General features: G+C 44.0%; 1 protein-coding gene across 1 annotated transcript; it reads right to left on the bottom strand.

Annotated features, from left to right (window-relative positions):
- Positions 1 to 485: 485 nt before the first annotated feature.
- LOC121543603 (myotrophin) lies at positions 486 to 20,368 on the bottom strand. The gene is made up of 4 exons (XM_041853614.2): positions 20,005 to 20,368; positions 13,945 to 14,058; positions 12,367 to 12,450; positions 486 to 1,837 (listed from the first exon to the last, which is right to left on the bottom strand). Exons 1-4 carry the CDS (start codon positions 20,071 to 20,073, stop codon positions 1,751 to 1,753), a joined length of 354 nt encoding a protein of 117 aa, XP_041709548.1. The 5' UTR covers positions 20,074 to 20,368; the 3' UTR covers positions 486 to 1,750.
- Positions 20,369 to 23,720: the final 3,352 nt, after the last annotated feature.

The following is a 23,720-nucleotide window of genomic DNA, read 5'->3' as shown; positions in this document are numbered from 1 at the left end:
GGCACTCTAAAAGAGGCAGCAGCTAGCAGTCATTGAACAATATGAGCAAGTTATTTTTTTCCTGCCAGAGACGCTCTCACCACTCAGAGAGGCCAGACAGTATAATGCGGAATCAATAGCTGCTGCTTGTTATTCATTCAGGACAACACACTGTGCTCCAGGCTCAGACAGCTGGAGGAGGGCTTTGCTGCTGCTGACAGTTTGACAAAGACACAAGCAATACTCAAGTCATTAAGATGGAGGGCATAGCTGTATACAAAGGAACTAATATGGATCGCAGCCTTGCAGGTAAGTGTGTGCACAGACGTGTATAGTTGTATACAAAGGAACTACTATAGATTACAGTTAAGTGTGTGCACCGCTCAGAAGCGTCCGTTCTAAGAGTAGAGTCAATGAGTGTGCTTTTCTATTTGTAAGACTGACTGAAAAGTTGACAATACCAGCAGAAAACAAAAACAATGGATTAACACACGAAGAGAAGGGACTCATTTTTAGATTTTTTATTTAAGTTTTTACAGACTTTTCCTCACAACGATGCCAGAGAGAAAGCGTTTTGTATTTTGTTTCCATTGCATTGTAATTATTTGAAAGCAACCAAAAGAGGAAGGCATCCATTTTGGAGAGCGTAGCAGTAGAAGCAGTTCTGACATGCAGCAGAGCCGGAAGGTTAATCAAACCCAGAGAGCGACAGGACGATCATTTCCCCCATCCACAGTTTGAACCCGAAACCCCTATATCCCACTGTTCAGAACCCACCCACCCAATTCATCTAATACAAAACATAGACTGCGGCAACAAAGGATTGCAGATCAGAACATGCTCAAAACTCAAAAAGGGAAAAACATGGTGCAATTCTAAATTCCTGCACTAAAGGTCAATGTTGACATAATGCCATCACTACACAGCAATGTTTTAATAAGTAACAGATTAATCAATATGTTTTATACATTTACATTTTTGTAATAGCCAACATGGTGATTGGTCAAGGGGGTATTTATGCTATTATACGTTACTAGAGTAACCCTGGTCATTAATATTTAGTGTGATATGTTATCAGTAGGGGTTACGTAGAGAGTAGGTAACCAATATTATTAGCGACCTAAAGAGGACCTACCCCCTCATACAGTACAAACCCCCCTAGTTGAAGCACTGGACAGTTAGCCAGTCAGGTCTACAGAGAAGAGCTACAGTACACAGCCAAGGGAAAGAGGAGGCCATCTTACAGAGCTAATAGAATGAATCTTTACAACCGTTCTCTATCTAGCACAACTGATGTTTGTAAAACTAATATAACCAAGTGGTCTTATAATATTGAAAACTGAAGAAAAAAAAAAGTATATTGGATTATTATCGGGTTTTTTCTGCCAACATTTTTGTGAAAGTAGTGCAGTGCAGTTACCACAGGACTTGAGAGCGATCATTTAAGTGCTAAACTCTATTCATTTTTACATTGCATCCTTGTGTGTTCAGGGAGGGTCCAAGTCTGGGTGCTTTTCCCTCAGTGTTTGGTCCCTAAGGGAGACATGATTGACAAGTCCATCTATTCAATGGCTACTGAAAAGAGGCGAGAAGAGAGAATCCCCACAATGTAAAAAAATAATCAAAAGGGAAAAACCAAAAACCAAACCCCGCAAACAGACAAAGCAGTGCTAAAGACAGAGGTTGGAGGTCGGGGGAAGGGGTGTGTCCATCTTGTCTGTCTGGGGGACCACTGCTGCATCAGTCTGTCCGTCCTTTCTAGGCTCCCGTTTCACTTGAGGAGAGCCTTGATGGCGTCGGTCTCGGCTGCTTCGAAGGCGCTCTGGCCATCTGGTCCTTTCCGCTCCTTGTCGGCTCCCTGGGATAGAGACAGACAGACATGGCAGGGAGACATTATGATCTGAGTGGAGCATCAAGGCCTCAACCTCTGTGTGAACCCACTCTCTCAAAGTGAACTACAGGCCAAGGTTAGAATCAGTGTTCACCCTGCATCCCCATCCCTCCTCCAGCTCTCTACCCAAGGCCACAGGTTCAGCCCTTCAGTACTGCTCTGAGTATGGGCCAACCTGCCTTTCCCCCTCAACCCACTGTGATGATGTAGAGTCTCCCACCCTCTCCAAGCGCATTCCAAAAGGACCGGCATGAGCAAGGCACTGCACAGAATCACTGATTAAGTAATCACCTATCATTCAAAACTACTACCCATTATAGGTTCAAGATTAGCAAATATGTGCAGTGCCTTGCTCAGGGAGATTACCTCTAACCCAATGTTTCCCTTCCTCTCTCACACATCCCTCAACTACATGTTAGAATAAGACAGTGAAGGTGAATGAAGGTAGCAAGGGTTGTAAATATCTGACTGAGGAGACTCACTAGAAGACTAGCCAACGACTGGTGGAGCATTACCAGACCAACGACAACAACTTTAATGGAAAACTGTAGCCTCGCCAACTTTAGCCTCTTAGCGGGGGCTTACGGAGCCCGGGCAGAGAACACGCCATTGTTGAGTGGAAAAGCCGAGCGGCCTGACCCACTTTGAGTGCCAGGCAGAAAGAAAGAAAGAAAAAGAGAGCGAGAGAGCGTGTGTGTGTATGTATGTATATATATATATATATATATATATATATATATATATATATATATATATATATATATATATATGTGTATGCGTGTCAGAGAAAGAGGGTAATAGTGTGTGTTTGTGAGAGAGAGGTTGTGTGTGTGTGGTGCCAAAAGGGGCAGCGGAGCGGGGCACGGGCTACAGGGATTAAACAGGACTGGTGGATACCCTCTTAGATAGGCAACTCTAATTGGGGAACATTTGAGAGTTTATATGCATCTAGCCACACTGTTAACAATGTTCTGATGCAACTTTGTGAAAAGTAACTAAATACGTACACCACCGTTCAAAAGTTTGGGGTCACTTAGAAATGTCCTTGTTTTCCATAAAAACATACATGAAATGAGTTTGAATAGGTAATATAGTAAAATGCATAGGAAATGTAGTCATTGACAAGGTTAGAAATAATGATTTTTAATTGAAATAATTAGTGTCCTTCAAACTTTGCTTTCGTCAAAGAATCCTCCATTTGCAGCAATTACAGCCTTGCAGACCTTTGGCATTCTAGTTGTCAATTTGTTGACGTAATCTGAAGAGATTTCACCCCATGCTTCCTGAAGCACCTCCCACAAGTTGGATTGGCTTGATGGGCACTTCTTACGTACCATACGGTCAAGCTGCTCCCACAACAGCTCAATAGTGTTGGCCACTCCATTATAGACAGAATACCAGCTGACTGCTTCTTCCCTAAATAGTTCTTGCATAGTTTGTAGCTGTGCTTTGGGTCATTGTCCTGTTGTAGGAGGAAATTGGCTTCAATCAAGCGCCGTCCACAGGGTATGGCATGGCGTTGCAAAATGGAGTGATAGCCTCCCTTCTTCAAGATCCCTTTTACCCTGTACAAATCTCCCACTTTACCGCCACCAAAGCACCCCAAGACCCTCACATTGCCTCCACCATGCTTGACAGATGGCATCAAGCACTCCTCCAGCATCTTTTCATTTGGTCTGCGTCTCATAAAATGTTATTCTTTGTGATCCAAACACATAACAATTTTTTCCAATCCATAACAATTTTTTCCAATCTTCCTCTGTCCAGTGTGTGTTCTTTTGCCCATCTTAATCTTTTCTTTTTATTGGCCAGTCTGAGATATGGGTTTTTCTTTGCAACTCTGCATAGAAGGTCAGCATCCCGGAGTTGCCTCTTCACTGTTGACGTTGAGACTGGTGTTTTGCAGGTACTATTTAATGAAGCTGCCAGTTGAGGACCTGTGAGGCGTCTTTCTCAAACTACATTTTAGTCATTTAGCAGACGCTCTTATCCAGAGCGACTTACAGTTAGCGCATACATTATTTTATCGAACCCACAACCCTGGCGTTGCAAACGCCATGCTCTACCAACTGAGCTACATCCCCTGCCGGCCATTCCCTACCCTGGACGACGCTGGGCCAATTGTGCGCCAATGTATTTGTCCTCTTGCTCAGTTGTGCACTGGGGCCTCCCACTCCTCTTTCCATTCTGGTTAGAGCCAGTTTGCGCTGTTCTGTGAAGGGAGTAGTACGAGATCTTCAGTTTCTTGGCAATTTCTCGCATGGAATAGCCTTCATTTTCTCAGAACAAGAATAGACTGACCAGTTTCAGAAGAAGGTTATTTGTTCCTGGCCATTTTGAGCCTGTAATCGAACCCACAATTGCTGATGCTCCAGATACTCAACTAGTCTCAAGAAGGCCAGATTTATTGCTTCTTTAAAATCAGCACAACAGTTTTCAGCTGTGCTAACATAATTGCAAAAGGGTTTTCTAATGATCAATTAGCCTTTTAAAATGATTAACTTGGATTAGCAAACACAACGTGCCATTGGAACACAGGACTGATGGCTGCTGATAATGGGCCTCTGTACGCCTATGTAGATATTCCATTTATTTTTATTTTTTTATCAGCCGTTTCCAGCTACAATAGCCATTTACAACATTAACAATGTCTACACTGTATTTCTGATCAATTTTATGTTATTTTAAATGGCCACAACACCTGTAGTTGCATGGTGTGTTAGTGAAGCACCTGGTGTTGTCCATGGCCATCGTGTTCTCAGCTCTAGCGGGCTGACGGCTAAGAGAACAAGGAGGAAGAGGAGGCTCTCTAGCTCAGGGGAAGTCATTAGCTAACAACTGGTGCCGGCGGAGGAGTACGAAGGGCCCAGATGTAGCAGGACTCCACAGGACTCATGTACACAACAGCACCACTTCACCCCCTGACTCTCACCTCAGAGACTCCTAGTCAACACTCAACACAGCCAGCTGCAACCTACCTGACGACCTACAGTGCCTTGCAAAAGTATTAATCCCCCTTGGCATATTTCCTATTTTGTTGCATTACAACCTGTTATTTAAATGGATTTTAATTTGGATTTCATGTAATGGACATACACAAAATAGTCCAAATTGGTGAAGTGAAATTTAAAAAAAAAAATTACGGAAAAGTGGTGCGTGCGTGCATATGTATTCACCCCCTTTGCTATGAAGCCCCTAAATAAGATCTGATGCAACCAATTACCTTCAGAAGTCACATAATTAGTTAAATAAAGTCCACCTGTGTGCAATCTAAGTGTCACATGATCTCAGTATACAGTGAGGGAAAAAAGTATTTGATCCCCTGCTGATTTTGTACGTTTGCCCACTGACAAAGAAATGATCAGTCTATAATTTTAATGGTAGGTTTAATTGAACAGTGAGAGACAGAATAACAACAAAAAAATCCAGAAAAACACATGTCAAAACTGTTATAAATTGATTGGCCTAGTCAAAGCCCAGACCTCAATCCAATTGAAAATCTGTGGTATGACTTAAAGATTGCTGTACACCAGCGGAACGCATCCAACTTGAAGGAGCTGGAGCAGTTTTGCCTTGAAGAATGGGCAAAAATCCCAGTGGCTAGATGTGCCAAGCTTATAGAGACATACCACAAGAGACTTGAAGCTGTAATTGCTGCAAAAGTTGGCTCTACAAAGTATTGACTTTGGGGGGGGTGAATAGTTATGCACGCTCAAGTTCAATTTTGTTTGTTTGTTTCACAATAACATTTATTTTGCATCTTCAAAGTGGTAGGCATGTTGTGTAAATCAAATGATACAACCCCCCCCCAAAAAATCAATTTTAATTCCAGGTTGTAAGGCAACAAAATAGGAAAAATGCCAAGGGGGGGTGAATACTTTCTCAAGCCACTGTATATGAGCATTCCTGACTCACATTATATAACTGGAGCTAGCTAGTTGTATCGTCCCGTGAAGACCAACTCGTGTTGTCGTATACCGACACTGCTTCTCACTCTCCCTGGGCTCTACTGAGAGGGGGGGAGGGGGAAGCCTCCTCCTCCCCGTCCCTCAAGTCTACAGTTATCTTATCTACCATGGACATCCACTGGTCTCCACTTAGAATAATGAGCTAGTCTAAATGGGAGTAATGATGGTAGCCAGTCAACACGGACGGTCCAAACAACATCCAGCCAGGAAGAGATTGAGGCTGCAGCCCCAACAACTAAGTGAGATGTTGGCTAGCCCTAATGAATAAGAATGACCCAGTCAAATAGAGACCGCAGCATCCTGGAGTGACAGAGCCAAACAACACCACTGTGTGTGCCGTAAGAAGTAATAGGGGTTATGTAAGTCTGCCACTCGGCCAAGGTGTCCATTAAGTCTTCATTATGCCATTATTGAGTGGAAAGGAGAGACTGCCCATGCATAATCTATCAGGCCCTCACACCTCCTCCCCTCAGGACTGGTTATAAAATGTGACGCTTACAGGAGCCCATTGACAAGCGCCGCGGGGCCGTTCACAGGGCATATTTTACATCGCCTTGAACGAGAGAGGAGAGGAAAGAAGAAACGTGAGATCGATATCTGTATGGGGATGGAGCAATAGACTGCTGCTGGCTGCACTATGCTCAAAGAAGTGGGAGAAGAGAGGACGGCTGTTTGACCAGAACACGAGCAGGGTGCTGATTGCTGAAACAGGACAAGGGGGGATTCTGTACTGTAAGACAACAGTGAGGGTAAGGTGAAATGCTGTACTGTAAGACAACAGTGAGGGTAAGGGGAAATGATGTACTATAACATTTACTTTTAACATTTAAGTCATTTAGCAGGTGCACTTTACCAGAGTGACTTACAGTAGTGAGTACATTTTCATACTGGTCCCCCGTGGGAATTGTACCCACCACACTGGCGTTACAAGCGCCATGCTCTACCAACTGAGCTACATGGGACCACTGGAAAAGACTGGAAAAGGTAGTACTATATACAGTACCAGTCAAAAGTTGACACCTACTCATTCAAGGGTTTTTCTTTATTTTTACTAAAAACAAAAATACATTGTAGAATAATAGTGAAGACATCAAAACTATGAAATCACACATGGAATCATGCAGTAACCAAAAAAGTGTTAAACAAAATCAAAATATATTTGAGATTCTTCAAATAGCCACCTTTTGCCTTGATGACAGCTTTGCACACTCTTGGCATTCTCTCACCCAGCTTCACCTGGAATGCTTTTCCAACAGTCTTGAAGGAGTTCCCACATATGATGAGCACTTGTTGGCTGCTTTTCCTTCACTCTGCCATCTGACTCATCTCAATTTGGTTGAGGTCAGGGGATTGTGGAGGCCAGGTCATCTGATGCAGCACTCCATCACTCTCCTTCTTGGTAAAATAGCCCTTACACAGCCTAGAGGTGTGTTGGGTCATTGTCCTGTTGAAAAACAATTGATAGTCCCACTAAGCCCAAACCAGATGGGATGGCGTATCGCTGCAGAATGCTGTGGTAGCCATGCTGGTTAAGTGTGCCTTGAATTCTAAATAAATCACAGACAGTGTCACCAGCAAAGCACCCCCACACCATAACACCTCCTCCTCCATGCTTCATGGTGGGAACCACACATGCAGAGATCATCAGTTCACCCACACCAAGTCTCACAAAGACACAGCGGTTTGAAACAATAAGGACACATTTCCACCGGTCTAATGTCCATTGCTCGTGTTTCTTGGCCCAAGCAGGTCTCTTCTTCTTATTGGTATCCTTTAGTAGTGGTTTCTTTGCAGCAATTCGATCATGAAGGCCTGATTCACACAGTCCCCTCTGAACAGTTGACGTTGAGATGTGTCTGTGACTTGAACTCTGTGAAGCATTTATTTGGGCTGCAATTTCTGAGGCTGGTAACGCTAATGAACTTATCCTCAGCAGCAGAGGTAACTCTGGGTCTTCCATTCCTGTGGTGGTCCACATGAGAGCCAGTTTCATCATAGCGCTTGATGGTTTTTGTGACTGCACTTGAAGAAACGTTCAAAAGTTATTTGCTTATTTGAGCTGTTCTTGCCATAATATGGACTTGGTCTTTTACCAAATAGGGCTATCTTCTGTATACCCCCCTACCTTGTCACAACACAACTGATTGGCTCAAACGCATTAAGAAGGAAATAAATTCCACAAATTAACTTTTAAGAAGGCACACCTGTTAATTGAAATGCATTCCAGGTGACTACCTCATGAAGGTGGTTGAGAGAATGCCAGGTGTGTGCAAAGCTGTCATCAAGGTAAAGGGTGGCTATTTGAAGAATCTCAAATATAACATATTTTGATTTGTTTAACACTTTTTTGGTTATTACATGATTCCATATGTGTTATTTAATAGTTTTGATGTCTTCACTATTATTCTACAATGTAAAATGTTTAAAAAATAAATAAAAACTCTTGAATGAGTAGGTGTGTCCAAACTTGACTGGTAGTGTATATACACACACAGTTGTTCACAACAGCAACAACCCACTTCTGGCATCTATTGCCGAGCATATGAAAAAAGTATCTTGGCTAGTTAGTCCCAAAAGTGAAACATGGGGAGACGCTTAAGAGTATCGTTGAACCCTCCGACACAGTCCGAGCATTTCTTAACCCTTCTCCCCATCCTCCTCCCTCCTAGCTAGCAGCTTGCCGATAGTGGTGCTCAGGGGGCTACATTTAGACAGGGAGGAAATGGTAGTCTGCACAATTCATTTCCTGTTACCCAGCCCACCCTTCATCCAAGTGATAAATCCATTACGACACATTCTTCACTCTGCGTTGCCCATACACAATCACTCTCCCTGGCTTGCCTAGCACACAGTGTAGACTGGGGCCTGATCAGGAGGATGTAACGTTACAGAACGGTTTTCTGTAGATAGAAACACATGACGAAGAACAGATGATTGTCAGAATAGGGAATCGTGTCAGCTCTACTCATTCTATTTCTATCTGCAATGTTTCACAGAACGTTCAGAACGTTTCACATCACTGAATACACCCCAGGTCTAATGCAGCTAGAAGGCTAAATAAGGCTAGCCTGAATATCATACTCCTGACCCAATGGCCGTGGTCTACAGTCCACTGTTAATAGTGGGAGCTGTTTAGGGAGATAGGGAGGGCTTCTCAGGGTTGATTCATAATTAACAAGCCTCGTGTTCTTCTGTAGCCGTCTCTGGCCTGTAGTGAAGTCAGCAACTCTTCCCCCTCCCCCAGCATGCAGTCTGGTTAGGGTCAAACACAGGCCTTCGATAATGCAGGAACCACCAGGGGGTGGTCACAGGTCAGGGGCACACTTCGAAGATGATCAAGTATTTTGACCAGAATTAATACTTGAGATCATGAATCATACATTATTCTGGTAGTAGTGGACTACCGATGCAGTATCCGATTACTCTGTATGTTTCTTAAAGCTGAATAAACGAGCGGACATGAATCAATGAGTAGACATTCAAGCGCTGGCCTGCGGTTGCTCTTGATGTGTAATAACAGTGTGGGTAAAGAGAAAGCCAGAGAGAAAGTGCTTCAGAGCTCCAGTCCTGCTGGTGATGCTGGTGCTTCTGGCTGAAATGAGCCATCGGGCTGCTGTGGCGTGGAGCACCAACTCATACCTCCTCGCACTCCGCGTTGGGCCTAATCCTGGCTGGCGGCGACCCAGGCCTGCTTTCGCCTGATGACAGACCCCACCTTCTTATAGCTGCCTGAGGTGGTTTCAATTGCTGACGCACGGTGCCGAGACTGTCCCCTCCTTATGAGGTGATCTGGTTACATCCATTTGATATCTTGGTCTCTGCATGCATCGTGACTGTATCCCCTCCCTATGATGTGTCCCCTCAAATCAAATTTTATTTGTCACAAATGCCAAATACAACAGGCGTAGACCTTACCGTAAAATCTTTCCTTACAACCCCTTAACAAACAATGCAGTTAAGAAAATATTTCCTAACTAAAAAACTAAATAAAAACGAATAAAACAACAATAATGAGGCTATATACAGTGAGGGAAAAAATAATTTGATCCCCTGCTGATTTTGTACGTTTGCCCACTGACAAAGAAATGATCAGTCTATAATTTTAAATGGTAGGTTTATTTGAACAGTGAGAGACAGAATAACAAAGAAGATCCAGAAAAACGCATGTCAAAAATGTTATAAATTGATTTGCAGTTTAATGAGGGAAATAAGTATTTGACCCCCTCGCAATCAGAAAGATTTCTGGCTCCAAGGTGTCTTTTATACAGGTAACGAGCTGAGATTAGGAGCACACTCTTAAAGGAAGTGCTCTTAATCTCAGCTTGTTACCTGTATAAAAGACACCTGTCCACAGAAGCAATCAATCAGATTCCAAACTCTCCACCATGGCCAAGACCAAAGAGCTCTCCAAGGATGTCAGGGACAAGATTGTAGACCTACACAAGGCTGGAATGGGCTACAAGACCATCGCCAAGCAGCTTGGTGAGAAGGTGAAAACAGTTGGTGCGATTATTAGCAAATGGAAGAAACACAAAAGAACTGTCAATCTCCCTCGGCCTGGGGCTCCATGCAAGATCTCACCTCGTGGAGTTGCAATGATCATGAGAACGGTGAGGAATCAGCCCAGAACTACACGGGAGGATCTTGTCAATGATCTCAAGGCAGCTGGGACCATAGTCACCAAGTAAACAATTGTGTTTGGAGGAGGAGGAATGCTGCCTATGACCCCAAGAACACCATCCCCACCGTCAAACATGGAGGTGGAAACATTATGCTTTGGGGGTGTTTTTCTGCTAAGGGGACAGGACAACTTCACCGCATCAAAGGGACGATGGACGGGGCCATGTACCGTCAAATCTTGGGTGAGAACCTCCTTCCCTCAGCCAGGGCATTGAAAATGGGTCGTGGATGGGTATTCCAGCATGACAATGACCCAAAAATGACAATGACCCAACCAACACCTGCATATGTGAAACGCTGGTAGAAATGAGGTAAAACGGATGCAAGTTTGCCTGCATTAAAGTCCCCGGCCACTAGGAGCGCCGCTTATGGATGAGCATTTTCTTGTTTGCTTATGGCCTTATACAGCTCATTGAGTGCGGTCTTAGTGCCAGTGTCAGTTTGTGGTGGTAAATAAACGGCTATGAAAAATATAGATACATTTTCTTGGTAGATAGTGTGGTCTACAGCTTATCATGAGGTATGCTTTCGTTTACCCTACCTCATTTAGCCTGGCTGGGAGAACACCGATGCTTACTCACTGGAAATATTAGCCTGTTGGTTTCCATTCTCTCACACACCGTCAGAAACAAGAAAACAAACTCAATCCATTCACACACGTTTTATGAAAGCAGTTTGACATGTCGGAGCTCCCCAGATACAGAGACCAGGGACATAAAAAAAGCACAATCACAGGAGGTAACGAAATAAATGTTCATATTGTGCTTCTACCCTTTGTGCTGTGCAGCTTCGAGTGAGGGAGCTCAGTTGGTAGAGCATGGCGCTTGCAACGCCAGGGTTGTGGGTTCGATTCCCACGGGGGGCCAGTATGAGAAATGTATGCACTCACTAACTGTAAGTCGCTCTGGATAAGAGCGTCTGCTAAATGACTAAAATGTAAAAATGGGAGAGAGGGTTACATCCATTTCACAGCAGTTTGGCACGTTTTCAGAGGGAGGTAGGGAGAGAGAGAGGGAGAGAGCGGCAGAGAGGGAAAGTGATATGAGACTCCACAGGGCTTACTATTAGAGAACTGAGACATCTGTAATTTCTATGTGGCTGCACCACAGGTACCTCACTGAGCTGGCATACCACGATAACAGATAGCAGCTGGGAAAGCGTGAGCTGAATGAAAACTAATACCACACACAGTGAGTGAGTGACTCTACTCCACAAGGCAGTGCCCAATCATATTCTGTATGTACACAGTTCTGTCTGAAACAAATATGGCCCAAATCACTGCTATGACTTGACTGTGATAGTAGTGACTGTGTACTATGAGTAAGTTTTTTAATAATTTGACAAAGATCACCTATCAAAGCATAGATAATCTATCTGCTCTTATGAATCCAAAATGGCAGCATTACAGGACTGTAAAAGCAGCTCCTTGGTGTCCAGGAAAAGAGTTGGCACCGCACCACCACTCCCCTCACTACAGCAGTTGGTGAATGCCAGGACAGAGGAGGTGTCACATTCAGCCACTGGATCATCATCAACTCAGTGTGTTCCAGAGCTGAGCGAGGTGGGTGTGTATATAGAGCTGGGGCTAGCAAGTGGGAGGGTTACAAATAAACAACAGCAGTGTTGTGTGATGATGTCTGGGAACATTCCAGCTCCCTCCACACAGAACAGAACAGAGGGTTTGGGCAGGCATGGCCAGATAGTTACTGAACATTGAGCCTTTATTGTAGTCCTTTGTCATACAGGAGTTACCTCATCAGCAGTTACACGTCACACAGAACTTCAACACAGCAATAGCACTGACCAGTGTAAAGACAGCTCTGCGCACGCACGCAAGTGTGGCATTACCTTTTCTAACAGGATCTTGACGCAGGAGAGGTGACCTTCGTATGTGGCAGAGAGCAGCGGAGTGATACCATGTTTGTCTGGGGCCTGTGGGAGACCAAAGAAAGAGAGTGAACAAAAGGAGAGAGCGGGTTTGTGCGTGGACAGGTGTCATACATCAGCGGACCAAAGGGTCGTCCCTGCCTCCAACACAAGGGCACATCACGTCACTCATTATCAGAGGAAATAACTCAGAGGGAGCACTTTTATTTCTCTCCTTATCGTGTCAATGAATTACTGAGAGGAAAATCTACTCTGCCACTGTATTTATCTCCCCTGTTTCAGGAGCTCTGGCTAGGGCCCCTTATCTGAAGGGACTGGGAGGGAGACAGGGACTCTTGTTAGTGATACCAGACTAGAGAGAAAGCAAAATGGTGAAGTTGGAGTGAATGAGAAGTGTGGTGGTGTTCAGACCATGAGGCGGATAATGGAGTTTGGGAGAGGACATGGCTCTACAGACTGTGTGCAGTGAGAGTTAGGCCTAGTTAACAAGCTCTCCAAATTCACACAGGTACATTAAGGTCAGAACTTCCTGTTCTAGCAAGTATCGCCTGAACGGTCAACACGGGTCTGAGTGAAACTAACTATAACGTCTTGGGTCAGTGAGAGGCCAGTGACACCCATAAGCACGTTCAGGCTTGTGTGGCAATATTGAGGGCCTGAGGGGATTGAGACCAAAGTACAGCTTCGAATAAGGTTAAACATCTCTAATATTATTATTATTAAGAACAGTTGCACACTGAGGCTACCTAAAAAGATACAAGAACAAAACGGTACAATACAATCTTCTTCCCTAACTTGTAAATGCCACAACCATCACTACTCTACTCCATTGTAAAAGCAGATCGATTCCCTCCACTGCAGTGTGGTGTGGTAATGGGTTGAGGCTCGGGAGCATTCTGACAGAGTATGTGGTCTGGCCAGTTAGACTGTGCTGCTCTCTGCACACTGAGGGAATAGATTGGGAGATGGCTTCAGGAGAATGACAGGTCCTTCATAACGGAGGAATCCCATTGGTCCAAACATAGACCTGCACCACTCTCCACGTCTGAACAACACTAGCTGAGTCTACAGTAGTTAAGTCATGTCAGTCTCAGTCGTTACTACAGTATGTGATTGACTATAGTAGAAGCATTGTATGAGTGGATTCAGAATAAGGGAGTGTTGTTCTCTCTGGTACCATTAGGTCTATTCAATAAGCAAATGAATGCAAACACAGAAGGGAAAATGCATCATTCCTTCCTTCTCATCAGTAATAACTGATCTGTCTAACGTGAGCAGATAGGTGAAAGTGAGGCCTACCACCATACCCTTCTTCCATATCAGTACCAGATATCAGTAATAATCAAATGAAGACAGGAAGGACTGATATTAGAATACTGCTGTTAAATACTAACTGTATAACAGCAGTAGGCCTATATTAACAGCAGTATTCTAATAACTGTGTAACAGCAGTAGGCCTATATTAACAGCAGTATTCTAATAACTGTGTAACAGCAGTAGGCCTATATTGATAGCAGTATTCCCACTAGCAGCTCTTACATTGACATCTGCTCCCTTGGAGAGGAGGAACTCCAGCATCTCAGCTTGGCCACAGTCAGCAGCGTAGTGCAGGGGCTTCCTGCCTCCCTCCAGGGTTCTGTTTACATCCTCATCCTAAAAACACAAGGTTAAGATACCATAATCAGCTACACAACTTCCCCTCCTGTATCAAGACCTGGTCACCAGCTTGCTAAAAAAAGGAACAAACACTTATTTTACACAGTTAATACAATCGCATATAATGGAAATCCCCCTCCTCTTAGTTCAAAACACACACAGAGACCGTCACACATTCACACCACACAAGACGCCTCCTTCCCAGTCTCCCTGCTGTGGTATTGTGAGGACTCAAACTGTCAAGCCTGCAGCCGAGAGGAAAGACAGCCTCTGTAGCCCATTGTGTGGAGCGGTGGGGTAGTCCTGAAGAAACAATACTCATTACAGAGACCGGTCACTCAGACCAGGCAGCGTTGTCAGTGCCATGTCATACCATAGCACCTTTCTTTTTAGCTGGCTATGTGGCCTGAGGAAAGAGAGAACTGAAATGTATTCACCTGCTAAGCATCCTGCTATGCAGCATAAACCCACCCTGTTAGCTTTGAATGACTTTCTATGGTACCTGGCTAGCTACAGGACAAAGAGGGGGAATACAGAAATTGATTCCCAGACAGTAGCTCTATAGGTCACCTCTACATTAGCTAGGACCTACGCTGTACCCATGAACATGAAGCAGTACCTACTCTGAGCTTGTGTGTGACAGAGACATCTCTTATTACAGGAAGCAAGAGTGTGATGGAGTGACACTGGACACTGTCTCGGAGTTGGTCACCAGCAGATCTAATAAGACTCAGATTTTTCACTTTAAAATGTATGCCAAACAAACAAACAAACATTGATTTCAAAGTTGAACAAAATCATACAGCTCTATGCACAATGACTACTTTGAACAATTTACACAGTGAATATAATAAATTTAAAAAAAAATGTTTTTGCATAGTTCTTCCGGTAAATGTGTTTTTATAAAATGTTCAGTGGAAATAGTTTAAAAAAGCAGGCAAGTCCTTGTGCATAGAGTTGAATGGTTTGTTAAACTTTGAAATTAATGTTTTTTGTTTGGTACACATTTTAGTGAAAAATCGGACCCTCTGCATAATTCCATTACTGCGGAACTGCCCTAAGGCAACAAGCCTATCAGGGGATGAGTCAGGGTCTGGGCTAGTCTTTAGCTGTGCCGGCTGGGCGTGATAATCAATCTGGCTCAGAAAAGGTCACAGCCAGGCTTTGGGTAATGCTACCACCACTCACCTGCTCTCAAAAGCTTAGGCTAGACAGCACAGTGATCCAGCCCTTGCTGCAATTTATTGGATTCCTGAAGCTTGATAGGTCTCCATAGCTCTGGTAAAAAGGTATCTTATGTCCATCCATGTGTTGTAATCACAGTTTACACGGCCCTCTACTCTCCTGTGAGTTAGGCTAATGTAGCCTGGTGAGAAGGGTTCCTATTGGATAAACTGAGACAGCAGTTGCAGACACTAGTTGCCCTTCCTGCAGTTCAAATATCAATACATATGAATGACATAAGCATAACTGCTTTCCCCGACAGTGATATGTGTGGTCAAACTGCTCTCGTCACTAGCTGTATGAATGACTATATATGCACCAATCACCCACAGAGCCCCACCGGTCCGCCGCTGGCATGCTCACCTGTATCACTATTCCCCTGAAGGTCAAGGAAAACACAGTAGGAAATGGATTCCACTCCTTCAATTTACACCCAAACCAACTGAATCCATTAGGCATGATGGAATCTCATCCCCGTTCTAATAGTTTTCAAATATTACCTCCAGGAGCTGGATGATATGGGGCCAATTTAAATGGTTTCATTAGGGTTGAGGGTTAAGGGAAACCACAGTGGATCGCAGTCTGTAATATCCACATGTGCAGTATGAAGTGTCTAGGAGCTGCCTGCATTTGAAAATCTAAATTAACGAATGCTTTAGCTACGGGCGGAAAAACCCATCTCCCCAATTGAATGGCCCAGATCTGAAACATTTCCATCCTATTGCAATTTCATTGTAATCTGGGATTATTGGACTGGGTTTACACAGGCAGCCCAATTCTGATCTTTTGGTCAATTACTGGCAAAACATCTGATCTGATTGGTCAAAAGACAAATTAGCGGCAAAAGATCAGAAGAATTGGGTTGCCTGTGTAAACGCAGCCTTGGAGATCAATATGAGTAATGCAGCACCTCAGTGCATTAGTAATGTTACTGCTTGCCAAAATCAGTACATTTTTCGAACTAGCCGTACCACCTCTGACTTTGATTAGACTCAATTACCAAAATCTGAAAGGAAAGCCTAAATACTGACCACCCTAATGGTTAGGGCTAGGCTATTTCACAGAAGTTAGCTAATCAACTGGTAGGTCTATAAAGAATAGATTGTCTAGCTCCTAGCCTACTGTCGAAACAAAATGCATAAAAGACATGTTGCTTTCACATAGGAGCTCTGCAGGCCTAACGATTCATCAGGGTGGTAAGGCTTTGAACAAGAGTTAGCCTCCTGAGTTATTTTAAGGTGTTCAACCTACACCAGACTGGCTAAACCTCAAACCAAAGCTGTGTTTCAGTATAATTTCCCCTTACTTTACAAATAGATCCAATGCTTAGATAACTTGCTGATGTACTGTGCATTCGGGAAGTATTCAGACCCCTTCCCTTTTTCCACATGTTGTTTAGTTACAGCCTTATTCTAAAATGGATTACATTAATTTTGTATCAATCTACACACAATACCCCATAATGACAAAGCGAAAACAGGGTTAGAAATGTTTGCAAATGTATTAAAAATAGAAACACCTTATTTACATAAGTACTCAGACCTTTTGCTATGAGACTCAAAATTGAGCTCAAGTGCATCCTGTTTCTATTGATTGGACATGATTTGGAAAGGCACATACACCTGTCTATATACAGTGCCTTGCAAAAGTATTCATCCCCCTTGGCATTTTTCCTATTTTGTTGCATTACAACCTGTAATTTAAATTGATTTTTATTTGGATTTCATGTAATGGACATACACAAAATAGTCCAAATTGGTTTAGTGAAAGAAAAAAAAAAGTGTTTCAAAAAAATTATACAAAATAAAACAGGAAACGCGGTGCGTGCATATGTATTAACCCCCTTTTGCTATGAAGCCCCTAAATAAGACCTGGTGCAACCAATTACCTTCAGAAGTCACATAATTAGTTAAATAAAGTCCACCTGTATGCAATCTAAGTGTCACATGATCTGTCACATGATCTCAGTATATATACACCTGTTCTGAAAGGCCCCAGAGTCTGCAACACCACTAAGCAAGGGGCACCACCAAGCAAGCGGCACCATGAAGACCAACGAGCTCTCCAAACAGGTCAGGGACAAAGTTGTGGAGAAGTACAGATCAGGGTTGGGTTATAAAAAAATTACCTAAACTTAACATTCCACGGAGCACCATTAAATCCATTATTAAAAAATGGAAAGAATATGGCACCACAACAAACCTGCCAAGAGAGGGCCGCCCACCAAAACTCACAGACCAGGCAAGGAGGGCATTAATCAGAGAGGCAACAAAGAGACCAAAGATAACCCTGAAGGAACTGCAAAGCTCCACAGCGGAGATTGGAGTATCTGTCCATACGACCACTTTAAGCCGTGCACTCCACAGAGCTGGGCTTTACGGATGAGTGGCCAGAAAAAAGCCATTGCTTAAAGAAAAAAAATAAGCAAACACGTTTGGTGTTCGCCAAAGGCCATGTGGGAGACTCCCCAAACATATGGAAGAAGGTACTCTGGTCAGATGAGACTAAAATTGAGCTTTTTGGCCATCAAGGAAAATGCTATGTCTGGCGCAAACCCAACACCTCTCATCACCCCGAGAACACCATTCCCACAGTGAAGCATGGTGGTGGCAAGCATCATGCTGTGGGGATGTTTTTCCATCGGCAGGGACTGGGAAACTGGTCAGAATTGAAGGAATGATGGATGGCGCTATATACAGGGAATACCCCAAGAGACTTGCAGCTGTAATTGCTGCAAAAGGTGGCTCTACAAAGTATTGACTTTGGGGGAGGGGGGGGGGGGTGAATAGTTATGCACACTCAAGTTCTGTTTTTTTGTCTTATTTGTTTCACAACAAAAATGATTTTGCATCTTCAAAGTGGTAGGCATGTTGTGTAAATCAAAATGATACAACCCCCCCAAAAAAGGCAACAAAAGGTTTTAAGGCAACAAAATAGGAAAAATGCCAAGGGGGGTGAATACTTTAGCAAGCCACCGTATAAAGCTCCCACAGTTGACAGTGCATGTCAGAGCATAAACCAAGCCATGAGGTCGAAGGAATGGTCCGTAGAGCTCTGAGACAGGTTTTTGTTGAGGCACAGATCTGGGGAAGAGCTCCAGAGTTCCTCTGTGGAGATGGGAGAACCTTCCAGAAGGACAACCATCTCTGCAACACTCCACCAATCAGGCCTTTATAGTAGTGTGGCCAGACGGAAGCCACTCCTCAGTAAAAGGAACAAAAGCCCTAATGGACTCTCAGACCGAAACCAAGATTGAACTCTTTGGCCTGAATGCCAAGCGTCACATCTGAAGGAAACCTGGTACCATCCCTACGGTGAAGCATAGTGGTGCAAGCATTTTTCAGTGGCAGGGACTGGGAGACTAGTCAGATGAAAGGAGCAAGATCCTTGAAGAAAACCTGCTCCAGAGTCCTCAGGACCTCAGACTGGGGCGAAGGTTCACTTTCCAACAGGACAACGACCCTAAGCACACGGGAAAAGTCTATGAATGTCCTTGAGTGGCCTATCCAGAGCTCGGACTTGAACCTGATCGAACATCTCTGGAGATGTAATCGCTGCCAAAGGTGCTTCAACAAAGTACCGAGTAAAGGGTCTGAATACTTATGTAAATGAGATATTTTTTATTTTTCGGAAATGTCTAAAATCCAGTTTTTGCTTTGTCATTATGGAGTATTGTGTGTAGATTGCTGAGAAAAAAATGTGTAATCAATTTTCGAATAAGGCTGTAACGTAACAATGTGGAAAAAGTCAAGGGGTCTGAATACTAACTGAATGCAGTGTACGTACCTGGAATGTAAGCCTACAGAGAATGCAACATTTGTACCAAAATATGTTAACGTGACCAGTTCCCAGACCAATAGCTAATGTGTCACTGCTCTAAAAATGGCATAGGTGTGGCTTGAAAATGTGTGAGTCTCAGTCTGGAGGCTGAATGATAACAGAACCATTCCAACAGTTTCCCTGAACATCCTCATTCAAAGCAGAGAGCAAACAAGTAGTACGATTAGGCCTATTTCATGTTTTCAACAGCATGAAGTTAGCAAGCCGTCTACCTAACGTTAGCTAGCTAGCCATCTAGATAGATCTGCCTTGCAACAAAGTTCTGAGACACCCGCACACTTTACACTAGCTAGCTGTCACAACACGGGCCTGTGGATTTGGCTATAACTAGTTACAGACTGCTTGCTAAAACCAACCATGACTAATTCTCAAGCAGGAGCCAACTATCTAGCTAAATAAGTAGCTAGTAGGTACTTTACCATATATATGCTTGTCTGCAGAAATATAGTCATTCATTAGGCAATAGCAAACAGACACACACCGATACACAGTGATTGAATCAGATTACAACAAGTTATTGCACAGTGGGGATGCAACGTAGCTAGCTAGCCATTTCTGTGTAGTATGGTAACGTTAGTTTACTAGCGCTAGCTATCCAACAATCTACCCAATCTAGCGATTGTTTTACAAACGTTTGTAAAAAGCAAACCTTCTAGCTAGCTAACTAGAGTGAGTTGTGATAGTTAGGTGAACGGATAGTTAGCTAATGTGTGCATGCGATGCTAGCTATGAAAGTTAGCTACCTAGCTAGCTAACCTTGCAACGCCATGGCTAGCTAACGTTTGCTAGCTATACAGACAAAACATAGCTAGCTAATGTTAGATAGCTAGCGCACTTAGCTGGCTGATTTGCGAGTAAGTTAGCTACAGTATATCGTACCTTCATTAGGGTCTTAACCTCGTCCAGGTCTCCATTTTTCAAGGCCCACATCAATTCTTTATCCCCCATTTTCTTGTGTTCAACAGTTCACTGCGGCTTCCCTGTTGAAAAGGGCAGCTGTCAAGCAATGCTAACGTTAGCTGGTTGGATATCAAACTTCTCTCAAGGCAAGCAATGCTTGACAGATCTCTCCGTGGTCAAAGGAAAGGCGGCTATAAATTTTGCAGTGTTACAGGAATTAAATAATTTGCTAAATCGAACACCTGGTACTTCTAGAGTGCAGGCAATTGTTAAAAAATAAAGTTTCAAAGAAAGGACAGCAGAGGAGGGCTCCGCCTTTCTCTCATGAATCGTTTCCGATGCCGCATACCCGGAAGTTAACCTTTCCTTCAGTCGGCTTGCCCGAAAATGCGGTTTCCACTAGATATCAGAGCCACAAAGTCAAACTTGGCTAGATCTGAACAATCACCTTTTTTACATTTAAGTGTAGGGTTAGGCATAATGTTCGCAGTGTGGTTAAGGTTAGGTTCAAGGTTAGGTTTAAAATCAAATTTTAAGAAGATAAATTGTAGAAATGGGCGGGGTTTACGACTTTGTGGCTGTGGTAATTAGTGACGACCCGGAGAACGCAGATCTTACATTTACATTACATTTACGTCAAGAGCGTCTTCTAAATGACGGGGGGGGGGTTTACTTTTTCCTATCCCAGGTATTCCTTAAAGAGGTGGGGTTTCAAGTGTCTCCGGAAGGTGGTGAGTGACTCCGCCGTCCTGGCGTCGTGAGGGAGCTTGTTCCACCATTGGGGTGCCAGAGCAGCGAACAGTTTTGACTGGGCTGAGCGGGAACTGTGTTTCCGCAGAGGTAGGGGGTCCAGCAGGCCAGAGGTGGATGAACGCAATGCCCTCGTTTGGGTGTAGGGACTGATCAGAGCCTGAAGGTACGGAGGTGCCGTTCCCCTCACAGCTCCGTAGGCAAGCACCATGGTCTTGTAGCAGATGCGAGCTTCAACTGGAAGCCAGTGGAGTGTGCGGAGGAGCGGGGTGACGTGAGAGAACTTGGGAAGTTTGAACACCAGACGGGCTGCGGCATTCTGGATGAGTTGTAGGGGTTTAATGGCACAGGCAGGGAGCCCAGCCAACAGCGAGTTGCAGTAATCCAGACGGGAGATGACAAGTGCCTGGATTAGGACCTGTGCCGCTTCCTGTGTAAGGCAGGGTCGTACTCTCCGAATGTTGTAGAGCATGAACCTACAGGATCGGGTCACCGCCTTGATGTTAGCGGAGAATGACAGGGTGTTGTCCAGGGTCACGCCAAGGCTCTTCGCACTCTGGGAGGAGGACACAACGGAGTTGTCAACCGTGATGGCGAGATCATGGAACGGGAAGTCCTTCCCCGGGAGGAAGAGCAGCTCCGTCTTGCCAAGGTTCAGCTTGAGGTGGTGATCCGTCATCCACACTGATATGTCTGCCAGACATGCAGAGATGCGATTTGCCACCTGGTTATCAGAAGGGGGAAAGGAGAAGATTAGTTGTGTGTCGTCTGCGCAGCGGACGAGACGCTTTTTTGAGTATTGCGGCATTTCTCAGTTCGGAATATGAATTCCACATTTGTGACCCCAAAAAATATATGGAAATGTGAACGGGAAAAAGAAAATTTGCACCACCAACTAACCCTGCCCTTATAAAATCAAAACACCCCCTTATCCCTCAACTTTTCTCTAACCGTTCCTACTCCTGACCACTAGCTTGGGAGGACAGGACTCCTTCTTACAACATCTCCTGTAACTTTTCTGCAGTAAAATCTTTCACTCCCAATAACTTCCTAGCTAGCAATGAGGAATCGGCCCAGAAGAGGCCCTCTTCCAGGGGGCCGGAACTGATTGAAGCGGCCCGGAATCGGGTGTCGGACTCGGCCCGGAATCAAAATGAATGACTGCCCAGAATCGGCCCAAGTACATCAGCCATTTCGGTGTACCGGAATTCAGCCGACTTCTTACCAGAATCCCCCCAGAAGCGGGCCGATGCTAATTTAAATGTATACAACATTTTATTAATGCATATTATACCCATCCACAAAGTTTTATTTTTTATCCCCTTTTCATCATATTCATTTGGTAGTTACAGTCTTGTCCCATCACTGCAACTCCCGTACAGCCTCGGGAGGTGAAGTCTGGCCTCAGAAGGCGAAGGCTGGCTGCAACACAGACAGGTATCGAACCAGCATCTGTAGCAACGCAGCTTCCACTGCGATGCAATGTCTTAGACCGCTGCGCCACTCGGGAGGCCCCATCCACAAATGTTTAATGCTGATCAATTGCCTTGCACAAAGTATCAAAATACTGAAATACTACTTAAACAGGAAAGACTCTTAAATAATTTAATTTAAATGTTTATTTTATTTTTTGATCACAGAAACAATGACAAAATATGGAAAAATAAATAAATGTTAATTATATAAAGCAGCCCATGTAATCATCTGCCAGAGTATCCACAATCGGCCCGAGCCCCAAGTAATACATTTGGGCCTGATAACTCACACCGGAATTGGCCCAAGCTCAATCCCCGCATCATAGCCATAAGTAATACTGCCGAAGGTGGCCCAGACTCGGATCACATGATGTCGGCCGAGTCTGACTCTCAGCCGAGTGCCCCGACTCTCAGCCGGAATCGGCCCAGATCCACTGTGCTTGCTGGGTTTTCTGCTACTACTTTTATCTTCTGCGACTTCCGTTCCTTTACATCTGTGCTGTACAATTAATTACCATAGCAATGAACGCCAAGAAACCAACCTCGCTAAAGCACAAACTGTTCGGGTCACTCATTCCTGCCCTACTACTTACTGGTATTCTCTCATGATCCCTTACTTTTTGCCCATCATCCTCTACTTTCCTCACTGCCTCAGCATATGTCACTTTCTGCACTGCTCAAGCCTTGGGAACCTCAACCTTTCTCACTCGCACATGATCCCCAGCAACATGGACTCCCCCACAATTGCAACATGCTACTTTTTCCTCAGAAACTACACACTCCTTTGTCCCATGCCCTCCTGCACACTTCCCACACCTCGGAATGTCCCTCCTACACACTGCTACAACATGACCATAACCTTGGCACCCACAAATGCTCTCACGGGATAACTAACATATCCTAGCATGACTTTATCAGGCAAACACTCAATATCAAAACTCAAAAGGATAGACATGGTCTCTTCAGTCTCACGCTCGCCATCGGATCTGCATCTTACCAAATGCAGGTTCTTCCTCTTCACTTTTGTCAGATTCGATTTCTGAACTTCCACTATCCGACTCCATCTCAGGGTTTTCAGGAGAGGAACATGTGACTAAAATTCCATGGTATACTATTTTATTCTATACTGGTGAAGTGTCAGAGATTTACATTTTAGTCATTTAGCAGACGCTCTTATCCAGAGCGACTTACAGTTAGTGAGTGCATACATTTTCATACTGATGGTTTTTAATCTTTTGATTTATTGCTAAGATGCAGTAGTATGCACGCGATCTTGTAAAAGTTGAGACATAGTAGGTAAGTAAGTAACACAAGGTTACAAAAAATGGTTACCACTGTGTGTGTGTGTGTGTGTGTGTGTGTTTAATTAAGCCATTGCTGAATAATTTGGTGTTCACATAAGTGATGAAATAAAAAGGAAGACAGAGCTTTATTTTACTAGAAAGGCTCGGCCCAGACCATTAAGTTTGT

Source organism: Coregonus clupeaformis, chromosome 28 (genome assembly GCF_020615455.1).
Source record: "Coregonus clupeaformis isolate EN_2021a chromosome 28, ASM2061545v1, whole genome shotgun sequence".
Taxonomy (NCBI): Eukaryota; Metazoa; Chordata; class Actinopteri; order Salmoniformes; family Salmonidae; genus Coregonus; species Coregonus clupeaformis.
The sequence above is the reverse complement of the archived record's forward strand: the minus strand, read 5'-3'. Positions and strand labels throughout refer to the sequence as shown.

Coding starts and splice junctions, on each gene's coding strand:
- LOC121543603 (XM_041853614.2), bottom strand. CDS start 20,073: ATGGGGGATAAAGAATTGATGTGGGCCTTGAAAAATGGAGACCTGGAC. Junction 14,059..20,004: donor AGGTTAAGACCCTAATGAAG/GTACGATATACT, acceptor TTGTGTTTTTAG/GATGAGGATGTAAACAGAAC. Junction 1,838..12,366: donor TCAAGATCCTGTTAGAAAAG/GTAATGCCACAC, acceptor TCTCTATCCCAG/GGAGCCGACAAGGAGCGGAA.